The 16,364-nt window shown below is 49.6% G+C and overlaps 1 protein-coding gene across 8 annotated transcripts in view; it reads right to left on the bottom strand.

The window, feature by feature from the left end:
• The window catches only part of ARHGAP27 (Rho GTPase activating protein 27), a 785,924-nt gene that overhangs the window by 568,437 nt on the left and 201,123 nt on the right, over nt 1-16,364 (bottom strand). For all 8 annotated transcript variants that reach the window (XM_069634066.1, XM_069634072.1, XM_069634069.1 and 5 more), the window contains exon 2: nt 7,982-8,833. In XM_069634066.1, coding sequence (XP_069490167.1) covers nt 7,982-8,809 — 828 coding nt within the window. In that variant the 5' untranslated portion in view covers nt 8,810-8,833. The remainder of the gene's footprint in view (nt 1-7,981; nt 8,834-16,364) is intronic.

Below are 16,364 nucleotides of genomic sequence, written 5' to 3'. Positions count from 1 at the left end.
CATGTCCTTTCAGAATAAATACATCTTGGATCTTCTCACAGCTATGGAGGGCGGCGCTTGCACAAAGATTGGGCCGTCCTGCTGCACATTCGTACCTGCCCACGATGAATATAATGGGACCCTTACAGAGGCCATAAAGCAGATGTCAGACCTACATGCAAAGATGGAAGAAATAACGAACTTAGAAAGGGGAGATGAAGATTGGCTAGCATATATATTTTCCTGAATTCTGTCGTGGATGGCCAACACACTGAAAGTACTAATAGCAGCCCTAGTACTAGTACTATTTGCATTCTGTGTCATCAGAGTAGCTAACGCACAGTGCAAGAAGACTACCAAGAAGACGATAGGGATGAAAATATTGTCAGATCTAGAGACAAAAACAGATGAATAAACACAAACTCTGTAAGTACTGCAGTCACACCTCTAGCAGGATTCCCTTTTCCTTCCAGGCATGAAAGTATTTTATCCCCCAGATCCCTGGAACTACGTGGGATGATGGTTGTGGTGCAAACTAGATGGAGAGTGCTGCTATATGACCTGGATGGTGGATGAACATGTGAAGTACCATGGCAGCCTGACAGGGGTGACAAAGATTTGGACTTCAAAGCCATATGTCAATAGGCAGTACCTTTGCGGAAGTGTGGTCACTATCTCGACCAGCGAGGGGATTGAAGAGGGACATATGAATGTGGCCCTCGTCGCTCCAGTCCCTCCCTCATCCCGACGTTGCAGAAATGAAAGGTGTATATCGTTCCTGGACTCCTCTCCATCACCACTGTACTGCAGATGCGAGAACCACTTTTCACTCAGACAACTCTTCAAACCCTATCCTGATGACGTTGTCTACGAGACAAGCTTGCAGACATTGGAGCAAGTGGACTGATTGAGACTCTGTAGAGTTGATGACGTCATGACCAAGACCAAGACATAGGGCATCATTACGAAACTGGCGGTAACCCTGCCGGTGCTACCGGAAGGTTGGCACAGGACTCGTAATATTTTACTGGTGCCTGATTTCCCGGTTGCCACCAGGAGATTACAAATCCGGCAGCCCGGGAAGTCAGGCACCGGTAGAATGTTAGTCCCCATTCCCATAGAGTCCAATAGGACTCTATGGGAGTGGGGACCCAGACATGCTGGCACCATTGTTAACGGTGCTGGCACTTCCGTGAAGGGACACCCTACCATGGCCATAGACACGTAGTTTGCCAGTCCAGAAACAAGGGTGCCGGTGAGCTTACCAGCACCCTTGGTTCCAGACCGGCAATCCTGTAATGAGGCCCATAGATGCATTAGACATGTAGCACATATCCATTCCTGCATGAAGCTACACAGACACCTAGATTAAACTGCTCATAGACACGAACAACATGTTTTTTACCCACTTAGATAGAGGACATATACTCTTTTGCTACACCAAAATGCAAGACGCACAAGAATAAGACATGAAGCTTGCTTGACGCTGTATGCAGTTAACACTAGTAGCCATAAGAATCAAAATGGAGGATGCAGCCACGTTGAAGTGAATGGAAAGCAATAAGAAGACATGAGAACACAGAGTAGCCGGTCCGATAGCACAGCAAGTAGAGCGCTCGCTTTGACATCTCTGCAGAGCCTGCCAATGCAGGTTTGAATCCCGGCAGGGCTAAACTCAGCCTTTCATCCTTCCGAGGTCGATAAATGAGCACCACACACCGTGGGTAATAATAAGCAGAGCTCAGATCCCTGAGGGTTTGTAGCGCTATATAAATACTAAATTATTATTATTATTATTATTATTTAGCAAAAAAGCGCAAACCAGATTGTTCATGCAGCCGAGGCTATGAAGGGATAGGAGAGGTTCACATCAGCACTCAAGGATACAGACAAAGGCAGATGTTAGAACCAGTCTTCTTAGATTAGACACCTGCATGCATGAATACTAAAAATCCTCGCAAATGTGGAGCAGGAAAATCAGGCCAGTGGTCTCTACAGATGTGACCTAAGACAGAGACCTTATTTCCCATCCAGTTTAGGATAGACAATAGAAAATAATATTAAGTTGAAAGCTAAATCTACCAAGCTCAGGGCCTAGAGGATAGGAGATGGCAACCTTATTGGTACAGACAGCACCTTTGGGGATGTTCTCACCACCTTGAATTGTTGCTCATAGGCTGGTAACCGTCCAAGGTAAGGTTCCAAGTCTGAGAAGACACCTTACTCACTCACCTTACGTGCCAGCTCACACTTTGTTGCACTAACCAATTATAATGCAGTAACCTGACATGTCTTTACTTGCAACATTTAAGAGGTGATCATAGGTGGAGCCACCAGTATATGTTTATCCAATCACAGCACTAACCCTGTATAGATACTATATGTAGTTTGCTCCACTAACCAACCACAGCCTGCCTTAGGTTTGCGTAGTTTGATCTGTCATTTTTTATGGCACAACCAGTTAAAAGATGTTGACAAGTCTGTAACCAGTGAGAGCATTGGAAATCTAGTGATGTCAATTTCTGTCCTTGTTTGTGAGATCTCTTAATAAACAGTTGGTTTTGTCACATTTGTGGACTTTTCCATTTCTTGGGTGTGGGGATTTCCCCCGAACCAGACCTCTTGCTATTATATTGGGGGCTTTCCCCACCCCTCCACTTCATTGTGTATTGAGGATGAGGCATGAAAGATTCAGGAAAGAAAGGCGCGTGTTTTGTCAGTGCATTTTTTATCGGGCATCTGCATTCGTGAAGTGGGAAGTTGGGGCAGCCGCATAGATCTGTTCCAAGTAGGAGAGGGCTGCCATCTATAATTCTTTGTTTTACCAAATGCCCACAATTCTGCAGTAATGCATAACTTTTAGCCAATAACACAACATTGTAGTATTGTAATGCACCATGCACGTTTTTATTAATGTTCCATTGTTACCTAAATGGCATGTGTTTAATGCCCGCATTACCTTGTTTTCATGACGACAAATATTAGTCTCACACAGGCAGGTACAGAGACATATAGGCTGGTAAAGAGAGGAAGCGACTGGTACATGGGCAGGTACACACAACCAGGCACACTGCACAGAGGTGGGCACACACTCACACAGAGGAAGGCACAGACACACACAGAGACAGGGACAGTGGAAACCTAGGGGCTGTGGAGGAGACATGGGACAAGATATTCAAGGACTTTACAACGAGGCAAAAGCGTCCTGCGCAAAGGTTACCTTTTAAAACATGTTAATTAGATTGTATCAATTACAATCCACACATGATATTGTAATTGGTTATTTATAACGCACTTAATACCCAGAGGTGTCTATGCACGGACCCGGTGATCGAATCGGTGTTGCTCCGCGTAGTCTTGATTCCAAGACGAGTACGCTGCCCCTGAGCTATCCTCCCGGCCTTTCATACGTTTTCCACAAAATACATCATATGATCCAGAGAAAGTCTGCTATTACACAAAAAGATAAAAACTGTGCAATAAAAACAAACAGAAATGAAGTGAACAGGTACCACAACACTTACCCTAACATCTTCACCCGCAGAGCTACATGTTGTCTCAAAACTGTAACCAATCATGTCACATTCCCCCCACTGGTCTCCCAGTTTTAAAGGTCCTGAATCTGCTCTAAACAATTTGACAATTCAGCTAACCCAGCCTCAACCAACAATGTTCTTGCCAGAATCTTGATAGCATACCAGATCTAGCCCTCAGCAGCATGGAGAGAGGCCATTAAAGAGTGTACAAGCATAAACTCAATGTATGAGTACATTTTAGATGTAAGTAGACCTCTGCAAATACATCAGGCTAAACAGACAAGATCCCCTCAGTCAAGCCAGGCTTTGGTAGGCAAGCATCCTTCTTAACAGCCCTACGAGTGGCATTTATACCAATATCTCTGAGGCTGGGAGACCACACGTGACCTTAAACCCTGCAAAGCGGAATTCTCATGTTTTCGGCTTGGCCTTGAGACTGTCACAAAGCACAATTTTAATGTACGAGCACAACCTTTAAATAAATGTGGCAAAAAGGTTTGCAATGCCGCTAGGAAGGAAACTGTGTACATTTGGTCAATCACAGAACAAACCAATGGAGATTTGCAGCACAAATTACCTGTGATCGTACATCTGGGCCGTAAACGTTTACAAACAATTCATTTTAAAATTATAGCAATACCCAGTCACAATTCAACTATTTTAATCAATGTCGTGTTGCCTTATTAGTTTGGACGATAAAGTGGCGCTTAAGTGCCACCTATGAACCAACACTATTGCATTGGATTACAGGTAGGGGAGGGATGACATGTGAGGAGGGGTACACAGATCGTGAGTGTTGTTTGGTTATTTACCCACCAAAAGCCTATGACCATTCCCGCCCACTACCTGCCCGTCCCTGCTCTAAGCACATCCCCCTGGGATCTCTTTGAGCTCGATCTATCAAGCAGTATCATTGAACGTTAGCCTGTCAGTGTTTCTCTTAGCAGTCTCCTGGGAGGTAATGGCTTAATTCCAGCTTAAATAACTACTGGTGTAATAAAAATATCTTAACAAAGTGTGCCTTCAGCCACTTGATTTATATCTCTTGCCTGCACTGAAATCTTGTTAAAAAGAAGCAACGTTTTGGCTTGAGGCGTTCGATAAGCATTTACCAGGCAGTGCAATCATATGCCCAGGTCATTTTCGAGCTGTTGCGATTTTATGGCCAGGTAGTTACATTATATTGGTGCCTAGGAAATGCCTATCTCATGCTTACCCGAAAGCCCAATCTGCTGGCTTGGCCAATGTTTGTTCTTATATGATGCGAGCTCTGGACTCACGGGTTTGCTGGCCACTTGCTCGTTTTTGTATTAGTGCTATTAGAATTAGAACAAATAAGATTGGTGCTGTATAATTGTACGATGAATTGCAATGTGAGTTGAGGTATTGAGTTGTATGCTTTTTTTTTTTGTTATGTTGAGTTTGATGAATTTTTCTATTCCAAATAAACTCTAAGTGACAGTGACTAAGACAACAATTTAGCTCACAGTACAACTACCTTTACCTGTGCAAATTCCCGGCCCATTGAACTACTGAGACATTCACCAAGCTCCTGCAGCACATCTCTATCCTGACTTATATCAGGCACTGTTTCTGGAGGATAGCTCAGGGATAACGTGCTTGCCTTGGAAGCAAGACGACACAGAGCAACACAGGTTCGATCCCCGGTCTGGGCTAAGAAACATCTGGGTATTAAGTGCGCTATAAATAACCTATCATATCACTGGACTCCAAGTACTGAGACAAATACGGCTCTCACAATGCACCCAACCCAAACTCACTGGTGCACTAGTATGCGCCTACTGATGCAACCCCTCCCCCACCCTGCCTACCAGCACGTCATTCTAGGCCTGCAACATGCACTTGCAGCCAGAACAAAGGCATCTATAGAGCTTTTAGTACATATCTAGCCTGGCATTGGAGTGCCCGGAAATCCCAGCCATGAGAGCTCTTACAATGTATCTCCTCTGCTATTCTAGAACAGCGCCAGAGCTTTCACAGTGCACCTCTTCTGTGAGATTTGTCACACTCAGGTATTCCAATACAGAGACATCCCTAGAGCTCCTGCAGTGTGCGACCAGCCTAGAATTGATGAATCCCAGGACTTTGAAATGAGCAGCCCCTGCCCTGACCTGCATCATGCACCACTAGTGCTCTTACAGTGCACCTTTTTCCAGACTTGCCTCATGTTCTATATCAGTACTGAGGCCTACAGAGATCTCCAGGCCTACAGAATGCATCGTCATGTCAGCGGGCTCCTGCAATGCACTGCTAGTGTTTAGCATGCCCTGCTTTTCCAGTACAGAGACATCCCCCAAGGTCTTTCAGTGCACTGCTTTACTAACCTTCAGTAATCACTCGCATCCCAGTAGCGGGATATCCATAGAGCTCTTCCAATTCACCTCCATCATGTCCTGGAATTTGCATTACGCTGCACTGTGGGTATTGAAGTCCAAGTTCCAAGGTTTCTCTGAGGAAGAGACCGAATTGGGAACAAATGCACTCTTGGAATTGAAGCCCCATGTCACAGAGACTTTTGGAAAAGAGGCCTTCTGCAGAATCATTGCACAGTGGGAACAGAAGTACAGGTCCCCAGATTCCTCTGAGAAGGCGACTGAGAGGAGAATCATGCATACTGAGAATACAAGTCTGGGTTCCCAGATTCCTCTGAGAATGAGGCTGAGTGGAGGAACATTGCACTGTGGGAATTGACGTCCATTTTCCCAGACCCTCTGCGAAAGAAGCCTTCTGCAGAATCATTGCACAACGGGAACAGAAGTACAGGTCCCCAGATTCCTCTGAGAAGGCGACTGAGAGGAGAATCATGCATACTGAGAATAAAAGTGTGGGTTCCCACATTACTTTGAGAAAGCGGCTCAGTGGAGGAACATTGCACTGTCTGAATTGACATCCAATTTCCCAGACACCTCTGGGAAAGAGGCCTTGTGCAGAATCATTGCACACTGGGAACTGAAGTTTAAGTTACCAGATTCTTCTAAGAGAGAGAATGAGAATGAACCCTGACATCCTGGGATTTGAAATAATCAGACCCATCTGGTTTGGAGGTTGAGAGAAGGAGTGTTGCTTGTTGGCAGCTAATATAACGCGTCTATGTCATGAGGCATGTAAAGAAAGACTGCTTTCTCTTGATGACTCGCAACCCGATGACTACCTGACTCGCAACCCTGATGACAGTCAGTTTAGTAACACTGCCGTTGGATATCCTGACATATGTATGGAGGAAGATGATCCCATGAACTTGGCTGAAATGATGGTGTTGTTATTAGGGACATCTTAGGGGGGCATCAATTCACTGGCAACTAACGTCAACAGGGCTTGAGATGTTCTCTTGCAATAAGGTTCTAGGCAACATCTTGAGACGGTTCATAGTGATAATATCGAATAAAAAAATCTCGAAAACAAAAATCTCGAAAACAAAAGGCCGAAAAAAAAAATATCGAATTTTTTTTTCAATGCGTTTTTTTTCAAAATGGGGGGGTTCCCCCTCAACCCCCCTTTTTTCATTTTTTTTTATTTTACCCCTTTTTTTTACTTACCTGACCCCAAAAACATATAGAAATAAATAAATAAAAAATTTGACATTTTTTTTTTCGAGATTTTTGTTTCGTGCTTTTTGTCATTCGAGATTTCGTTTTCGAGATTTTGACTGACCACCCTTGAGACAGTGCGAAAACGCTCTCTTAAGACATGTTCCTGACAGTGGGACGCCTTGGAGGAGCATTAGTTATTATATGTTCTTGTCTTGCAGAGCATAGCCCTGGGATAATCCCGGCAGACCCAGAGTAGTGAAAGCACTCTTAGCTAGTGTGCTTAATCTAGTGGAAGGAATTAGCCCACTTCTTTCCTGCACCATCTGCTCCTGCCTGGTAAAATGTACACAAATGCTGAGATCTGAGTTGTGTAAGTCTGTTTATAATTTGACCCCCAACTACAACATAACCATTTAACCATCATTTCAAAAACCTAATTTCCCACAAAATAGAGAAAGAGTTACATTGTCTCCAGATTTCAACCCCAAATCAAACATCAGACACACACATGGGGCCTCATTATGAGTGTGTTGGTCCGGAAACAGCAGTGGCTGTAAGCCTACCGGCACCGTTGTTTCCAGACCAACACACTACGACTCTGCGTCAGGACAGCACCTACCCGCAGAGTTTCACGGAAGCACCTGCACCGTTATTAAAGTAGCCAGTGTTTCCATTTTCACTCGCCTCTAGCCACTGGCGAGCGAGAATTCACTCTTGGTGAGTAGTAAAAGGTGTGCTGTGTGTAATGAACAACTGGCAGGAGGAGAGTGATCTTTAGGCCTGGTCAGGTCCTTGCAACCTGACGTGTGTCACCCTTGTTGGTTTCTCTTTGGATGTGGTGGTGGAGGGAGCACAAGATCAATAGTTATACACCTACAGTTTCATTAAATAAATAACATTGTGCTAGTGACCTACCTGAACGTTGACCTTCTCTTGCGCTGGTAAATCCACTACATTCTTCTGACCCGGCAAGTCCACGATGGTTTCATATATGTTCTCAGAATCACTCCTGGTAAGAGAGCGTGAATAAACCCGGGAACCAGCTAGGACCTCGGTTCTGCGACCGCCAATCGGTCTTTCAGGTGAAAGCCTGGCTAGGTCATCCAGGGACTGAGAGTATCGGATGGAGATGGGGGTCGTGAACTCTGGCCCGTACATGGTGTTCCTCACAGGGAGCCTATGGAAGCTCCCAAACGTTCTCAGTGGGGTCCTTAGTGGGGCAAAGTAGCCGGCCGAACTCAGTCTTTCTTCCCCAATTTCCGGCAATAGATCCTCTTTTGAACCTTTGGGAAGGACATCGGTCACACAAATGTCAGGGATAGATAGATTTGAACCGGACTCGCACAGTGATAAGTGGGGTTGTGTAAGATTACTTTTTGGGTTGTAGGGGTTACATGGCGTATCAGGTGTCAGGCTGATGAATTTATAACTATATTGGTGAGCGCCTACATCAGTTGCATCCTGGAAAGAGTCGATGGGTTGCTGTTGGGTCTGCTCAGTGTGAGGAAGGAGTCCATTCGATGGCTGTATGCCCGCGGGCAGCTCTTTCACGTATTTGGCAGGGATGTAGAAGGGCTTGGACTGCCCATCTTTTCTCACATGCCACCAGTGATCATTCGTCTTTTTTAAAAGCAAATATCTCTCATTGGGCTTAATAGAGATGAATCGTCCATCTTTAGCGGTGTATTCAAACTCATATTCCACTAAAACATAGGCCTTTTCTGGGGCTCCAGGTGTCTGCATGGTTCCTGCTCACTCTTTTTCGCCCTGCAAGCAACAAAATACATGGATTAGTGTACTTACTTTGAAGAGTGATGTTTGTTACATTAAACATTTTATCTTGTAATAACACCTTTATTAAAGTACTTAGAAGCTGGAGAAGCTGGAGGAAGCCATCACGAAGCACTACAATCTAGAACAGGACTGCAAGAAGTGTCCTTGGCCTGAAGCCCAGGGATTGAGGCCAAGTCTCTCCACTGACTCCCTGTGGCTGCAATGATCAACTTCAAGACCCGCTGCACCATCCACAAGGCTTTCTGGGGCTGGGACCACACTACATCCAACTTTCTCTTCCTAAGCATCTTCCTTCTCGAGCCCTCTGCTCATCCACCTCCAACTCTCTGAAGGTCAGACGCTTCTCCAGGCAGAGAGTGGGGGGTAGATCTCTCTCCTCAGCTGGGGCCTGCCTCTGGAACAGCCTCCCTGCCTCTCTCAAACTTGAGCAGGACCACCTAAGGTTCTGGAAGCAACTCAAGACCTTCCCTTTTGCTTCCACTTCCTCCCTCTCTCCCTTGCTGATGCCCCTGTCTGCTGTGCAAACTGGTTACCTGGCCACTCACTGAACGCACAAACAGTTGCCCTTGCACTGCCTCCGGGCCCCCAACCACTTAGGGACTGTATCTGCAACCCTACTGTCCAGACTCCTTGCACTTATGAGCCACTTCCTGGCAGCACTTATGCGATCCTTTGCACTCTCCCCTCCACCCCTATCCCTATGGCACTTCTTTCCCTCCCTCCCCCTGCACTTGCACGATCTGCATGCCACAGTAAATAGTCAGATCGTTGTTTTATCCTCCTTCTGTCTTCCCTTCCTTGTCTTGTCGCGCCTAGAAACACTTGTGTACAAGCGCATTATAAATGACTTATCATATCATATCATATCATATCATACATAAGAACACTAATTATTATTACATTACACTGTACCAGCAGAACAAGGCTAATATGCTATTCCATCAATGCTTTATTTGTGGGGGGTGTTTGCCAGGGCTGAGCTCCGGCACTTGTTTTTGAGCACCTGCACTACTTTTCTCAGACAGACATTGATTATAATGTGCTGTTTTGGCAATTTAATTACTTTAACTGCCAGTCAGTCATACCCGCACAATAAGCAACTGTGACTCTGCAACCTGCACAAGCTCATTGTTCTTCATGAAACGAAAAAGCCACGCAGGCACTGCTAACTGTTGTAACCTGGGGGGCACTGCGGTGGAGTGTGGGGGCCCCCCTGGGTCCGGGCACCAGCGCGCGGATGCGGCGCGCAAGAACACACACCGGAGACGTCTGCCTGTTCCGGCGCTCCGGCGCGAACTGCCCCGGGCGCCGCCTTTATTAACTGGCGCGCATGCGCCGGCCCGCTGGGCTGCGCATGCGCGCTCCGTGTACCACGTACACAACATCCCTCCTTTTCCCCCTCAAACAACAAACACATTAAACATGGGGAGCCAACATGGCTCAAAACAACTTATACTTAGCAGACTTAGTTACTCAGGTTGCCGGGTCCATGATGAAATCTTGGAATCTTTGTGGGGGGCGGCGCCCCTCCCTGCGCGGGTACCTGGGCGAGCTCCTCTCGAGGTTCTCTGGCCTCCCCGGATCTTCGGGCGGTTCAACGCCTTCCGGCGGCGCTTCTGCCGCCAGTCCTTGGTCAGGATCGGGTTCTTCCTCCGCTGCCACGGGTCCTATGCGCTTGAAGAAGGACACATTTCGGGTCACCGTCCCTCGCGCGTTCGCAGCCGTGACCATGGAGCCTTTGACGTGAGTTACTCCCATTGGTTGGGTTTCGTAAGTCATTGAGAGTTTTCCTTCCGGTTTCCTGTTCCGGACAAGGACGGTGTCTCCTACTGCTATCTCTTTCTCCGGCAGCCTCCGCCTTGTTGTCTCGCTTTCGTTTCTCGCGGCTCTGTCTGCTGCCACCTGTGCGCCATCGATCATTCCTGGGCGTCGGTCACCCGCTTCCGGTATCAGCCCTCTGGGTATTCGCCTGAACAGCGCCTCGGCGGGTGCGATTCCGGTGGACCGATGTGGGGTGGACCGGTACTCACGGAGAAAGTCGATTAAGTTGTGGCGCAGGTCCTCCCCTCCATTGACAGAGATGCGAAAAATTTTGTTAAGCGTCCGCATGAAACGCTCAACCTCTCCATTGGCCCTTGGCCACAGCGGGGTCACCTTTCGGTGCTTGATGCCTCGTTCCGCGCAGTATCTGACAAACCGCTGCCCTTGGAACGGCGCTCCATTGTCTGAGCATATCTCAAGTGGGAAACCATGGGTGGCGAAGATTTTGTCCATGGCCAGGATGGTGTGATCGCTGGCGGTGGATTCCACGAGTTCCACTTCCGGGTACCTCGACCACTGGTCTGTGACTACCAGGAAATATAGACCTCTTCCGGTCGAGCCGAAATCTGCGTGCACTGTTCCCCATGGCACGTCGCTCCGTTCCATGGCCTGAATGGGCGGACCCTTTTCCGCAGGACTCGTGGCCTGGCAGGGGATGCAGGTCCTCACGAATTCGGTCACCCTGTGCTCCAGATCGGGGAACCAGACCTTCAGCCTAAGGCGCGCCTTCATCCTTGCCATGCCTTGGTGCCCTGTGTGGGCCAACTGGAGGACTCTCATGACCAGTGACCTGGGGATCACGATCTGGTCCCCACGCAGTAGCAGGCCGTCCGTGGACACCGAGAGCTCGTGTCGAGCTTTCCACAGCAGTTGTAGGTCCCTTTGTACCTCTGGGTTTCTTCTGGCATTGTTTAGGAGGACGTCCCGCCACTCTCCTGTGGCCACCGCCTTTTTCACTCTTAGGAATGCCTCGTCGGAGTTCGAGTCGTCCGCAATGTCCTCTCTTGACAGAGCTACTGGCAGGGCTGATTCAACGACGAGATGCACAGCGTCCCCAGCGTCTGACAGCTCTACAGGAATCTGGGCGTTCTTCGTGCCTGGGTGACGAGACAGGTAGTCAGCGGGGTTATGAGTGCCTGGGCGGTATACCAGCTTGACGCCGTATTCGATGAGGGACAGCATCCATCTCTCGATACGGGGAGGCGGCTTGGAGGATGTTCCAGACAGGATAGGAATCAGGGGTTAATGATCCGTAACCACGACGACGGGTTTGCCGAGGATGTATATTCTGAAGTGTTTGCACCCCCACAGGATGGCCAGGGCCTCTCTTTCAATTTGGGAATACCGCCTTTCCGTGTCGGTGAGGGCTTTGCTGGCGTATGCTATGGGTCTCATGGCCCCTAGTTCGTCTGCCTGCATGAGGACTGCTCCCAGTCCCACTGGGCTGGCATCGACTACAATCTCTGATTCCCGGCTGGGGTTGAAGTAAGCCATTGTCTCCTGCTCTGACAGGGCTTCTTTGATGGCGTTGAAGGATCTTTGTTCAGTCGCCGTCCACTGCCAAGCCACGTCATTTCTCGTAAGTGCCCTCAGTGGTTCTGACAGGGAGGCCAGGTCTTTGATGAATCGGCCGCAGTAGTTGACCATCCCCAAGAAACTCCGAACCTCCGCCGGTGATGTGGGTGGAGGCGCATCTCTTATGTCTTTCACTTTTCCAGGGTCTGGGGATATGCCTCCCGCATGGAAGGTGAACCCGAAGAATTCCAGCCGGTCTTTGAGGAATTCACACTTTTCTTGGTGCAGGGTTAGGCCTACCGCCTGTAGTCTCTCAAACGTGCACTCTAGCCGTTTAAGGTGTTCACTTTCCGACCTGGCGAAGACCAAGATGTCGTCAGACATGTTAATGACACCCTTCAGACCGGACAAGGCTCCTCTGATGGCATTCTGGAAGACCTCAGCCGCGGACGAGATCCCAAAGTTAAGTCTCTTGTACTGGTACAACCCCTCGTGCGTAGTGAACGTCGTAATGTACCTCGACTCGGGGTGCAGTTCCAACTGGTGGTACCCAGACCTGAGGTCCAGTTTGGAGAAGACTTTGGCGCCTTGAAGTTCTCCGACGATGTCATCCAGAGTGGGTGTGAGGTGACGCTCCCTTTTGATGGCGGCATTTGGGAGCCTCATGTCCACGCAGATGCGTACCGCCCCCGGCTGTTTCGGCTTTGGGGCTACTACGATAGGCGAAACCCAAGGGGTGGGGCCTTCCACTCTTTCGATGATGTCTCGGTCGACCAACTGTTGCAGCTCCTCCTCCACTTGGGCCCTTAAGTGAAAAGGGATCCGGCGGTGTTTGAGGGCTGTCGGCCTCACGGACTTGTCGATGTGCAGGCGAATGGGCTCTGCGTTCAGTTTGCCAATGCCCTTGAAGAGAGTCTCAAACTTGTGTAGCATGCTTTTCAGATCGGCGTGGTATACCCCAAACGTGAAATGGACAATGTCGAGCGCTTCTGACGCCGCACAGCTCAACAAGGAATGTGGGCTGACGTTGGTGACGAAAAATCTTGCTTTGATGGTGTTTTGTCCATGGGAGACTGGGGCAACAAACACGCCTTGGATGGGTAAGGGTGTTTCCCCGCCAAATGCATATATTCTTGCCTTGGACGCTGACAGTTCCGGTGGGCCTGGCAGGGCCACATAATGTTTGGTGGCTAGCACGCAGACCGAAGCCCCAGTGTCGATGAGAATGGGGGTGGGAACGTCATCGATGTTGACAGTGCATGTGGGTTGGCGCCTCGTGCCGGGACCTTTCGCGATGCTGGAGATGGAGAAAACCTCTTCCTCCTCCTCTTCTTCTTCTGCGATATCCAGGTCCTGCAGGCCCTGATCGATCGAGGAGATGCCTCTCACTCTGCGAGCGCCTCCTCGTCCAACTCTCTCTGGTCCAGGGGAGTTGCTAGGTCTGGAAAAGACCCGGGGCTACGCTGATGTCGGAACTGTTGGGACTGGGGGCTAGCTAGTCTTTTGGCTGTAGCTCCTGAGATTCTATCCGGGGCTACAACCAAAAGATCAGGGGCTATAGCCCCCTTAGCCCCCCCCTAGCAACGCCCCTGCTCTGGTCCCCTTCCTGCTGCAACGGGGGAAGCAGCTCGGCACATCCTGGCATAGTGCCCCGGTGTGCCACACCGGGCGCATGTTCTCGACTTTGCCGGGCAGTCACCGCTGTGGGGGAGGTCATACCCACAGTACGAGCACGATGGGGCGTTGCCTGGTGTGAGTGTGGCATCGGGCCTTCTCGGCGCCCATCTTGACCTACCCGCAGCTGACCGTCCTACTGCAAATGAGTCCTCGTTATTCCCTGGTTGCGTGGCAGCGTCCATTTTCGCACCTCTGGCTTCCGCCAGCTCGTGTGCTCTACCCAGGTCCAAAATTTGCTGGAGAGTCAGGCCAGGCTCTCTCAATACCTGCCTCCGAAGTTTTCCGGAGCTGCACCCCTGCAGTAGTTGGTTGCGGACCATTTCTTCCTCGTCGGCCCATCTGCAGGAGGTCGCCAGGTGTCTCAGGCGGGCGCAAAATTTGTCTAGGGGCTCGTCGTCCAATTGTCTCTCAGCGCCCATGACAAACCTATCAAAATCCACGTTAGCCATGGGGAGAAAATGGTCTTTGAGCGCCTGCTTGACTGCGTCATACGTGACCACGGGGATGACGAGGGAGTCGTAGATCTTGTGGACTTCCGCGCCTGCCGAGTAGATCATGGTTGCGATTTTGGCGTCATCATCGTCCACCCCAGATGCCCTGAAGAACATATCTAGTCTTTTAACCCACAATAGCCACTTCGGGCCCAGCTTGGAAGGGGGGCCAGTAGTATCGAATTCTGGCATGGGGGCTAGGGAGCTACGAGCTCTGCGAGGGATTGGGGCAGCGGCGCCCTCATCGTCAGCTTCTTCACCCATCTCAGCGCCACGTACTCACTGTTGGCTGTCTTGAGAGAAGGGTGGCTTGTCCTGGCCTCGTGGTAGGGTTGGGGTGTAAAACCCACTTCTTTCTTCTTAATTGCCACAGCCCTGCGCCTGCAGGACTGTGGGCTTTCCAAAAATTATTTTTTTCTGTGTTCTCCACCACCGCTGGCGAGTGGTGCACGAGCACCCTGTCGGGCCGCAACCACTGTCGCCACGTGTGAAGGGGAGCGAGTGAAAGGAAGATGGCCGCCGGCGCTCCGCGTGTCCGTAATACGGCAGACTTCCGTCTCTCCGAGGTAGTCGGGCACGGAAGCGGACCGTACCTCCTCGTCGCCAGTGTTGTAACCTGGGGGGCACTGCGGTGGAGTGTGGGGGCCCCCCTGGGTCCGGGCACCAGCGCGCGGATGCGGCGCGCAAGAACACACACCGGAGACGTCTGCCTGTTGCGGCGCTCCGGCGCGAACTGCCCCGGGCGCCGCCTTTATTAACAGGCGCGCATGCGCCGGCCCGCTGGGCTGCGCATGCGCGCTCCGTGTACCACGTACACAACACTAACCGTCCATTTTCATGAATAACAATGAGCCAGGTGGTGGCAGTGCTGGGCTCTCATGCTGGCCATAGCCCTATGCTGCCCCAATCAGCCTGCATGACATTTACGCTGCCCACTATTGTAATACCTGTGATGTAGTCACGTGACCGTCTGACGGCAGCGTTAAGCCGTCGCACGGAAAGTCAATAAAGGGGCAGCAGAGTGGGTGGCGCAAGCATGTGGATTGGGCTGCAGCCAAACAGCCCTGAAACCTGGTGCAGCTAATTGGTTTAGTAGACAGGAACACACAGGCATGTGCCAGTGTTAGTGATGCAGAGCTTTCAAGTTTAATCCGCTCCATGTGTGAGTATGTTAGCCAGTCCTGCTTTCATTATTTGCATTGTGCAACTTGCTGTTTGGATTTCCACATTTCAAATTCAGCACTACAAGTCCCAGGATTCAAATTAAAAAACATAGTGGATTTCCTAATTCAAATGATCTGGGAATAAAGATAAAAAATAAGCACCCGGGATGATAAGTGAACTGGAGTCGCAATGAAACCTGTGGAGACATTTCCCTAACGTCAACCAAGCAAGTAAATGGCGGATTACCTACTCGCACATCTGCCATTGACAGTGCACAAATCACCCCAATGAGCCGTTGGGAGTTGTGGCTCCAACCCTAAATATGTTGGCAATGTGGGGAGTAGCAATGCATGGTGGCAGCGGTGTGCCAGCAACCTTCTGGCCGACAGGTTACAGGTGTGCTTGAAAATATGTGGGACCCTGGGTCTCCTTCTGGTACAAAAGCACTCACCTAGTTCTTATCGCCCAACATTCACAGTTACTGAGGGGCTTGTCACAGACAATGGCCCAGTACACACTTGCCGCAGTGCCTTCTGCTGCCCACCTAAAGAGCTTCCTAGTTAAATGCGTTGCTGTGACATACAAAATAGTCGTTGCGAGGTCTCCGGCGGAGTTGGGGGCGAACGTCATCAAGGATTACAAGGCCTATGTGCAACCACACCTCCACGCCAGCTGTTCTGACTCCATGTCCTGGCCTCATACAATGCTGAGTTGTGTGGGGCAGGAGAGGAAGTCAGGCAGACACTGCAAGCTCCCGGCCAAGCAAGAGTATTTCTTTCTTTTTCAGCACAAGGCACATAAACGTTTCCCTTAAAAGAATTAAACATTGAACTACA

Source organism: Ambystoma mexicanum, chromosome 13 (assembly GCF_040938575.1).
Source record: "Ambystoma mexicanum isolate Mex_15411 chromosome 13, UKY_AmexF1_1, whole genome shotgun sequence".
Taxonomy (NCBI): domain Eukaryota; kingdom Metazoa; phylum Chordata; class Amphibia; order Caudata; family Ambystomatidae; genus Ambystoma; species Ambystoma mexicanum.
Note: the sequence above shows the minus strand (reverse complement) of the source record. Positions and strands in the feature narration are given on the sequence as shown.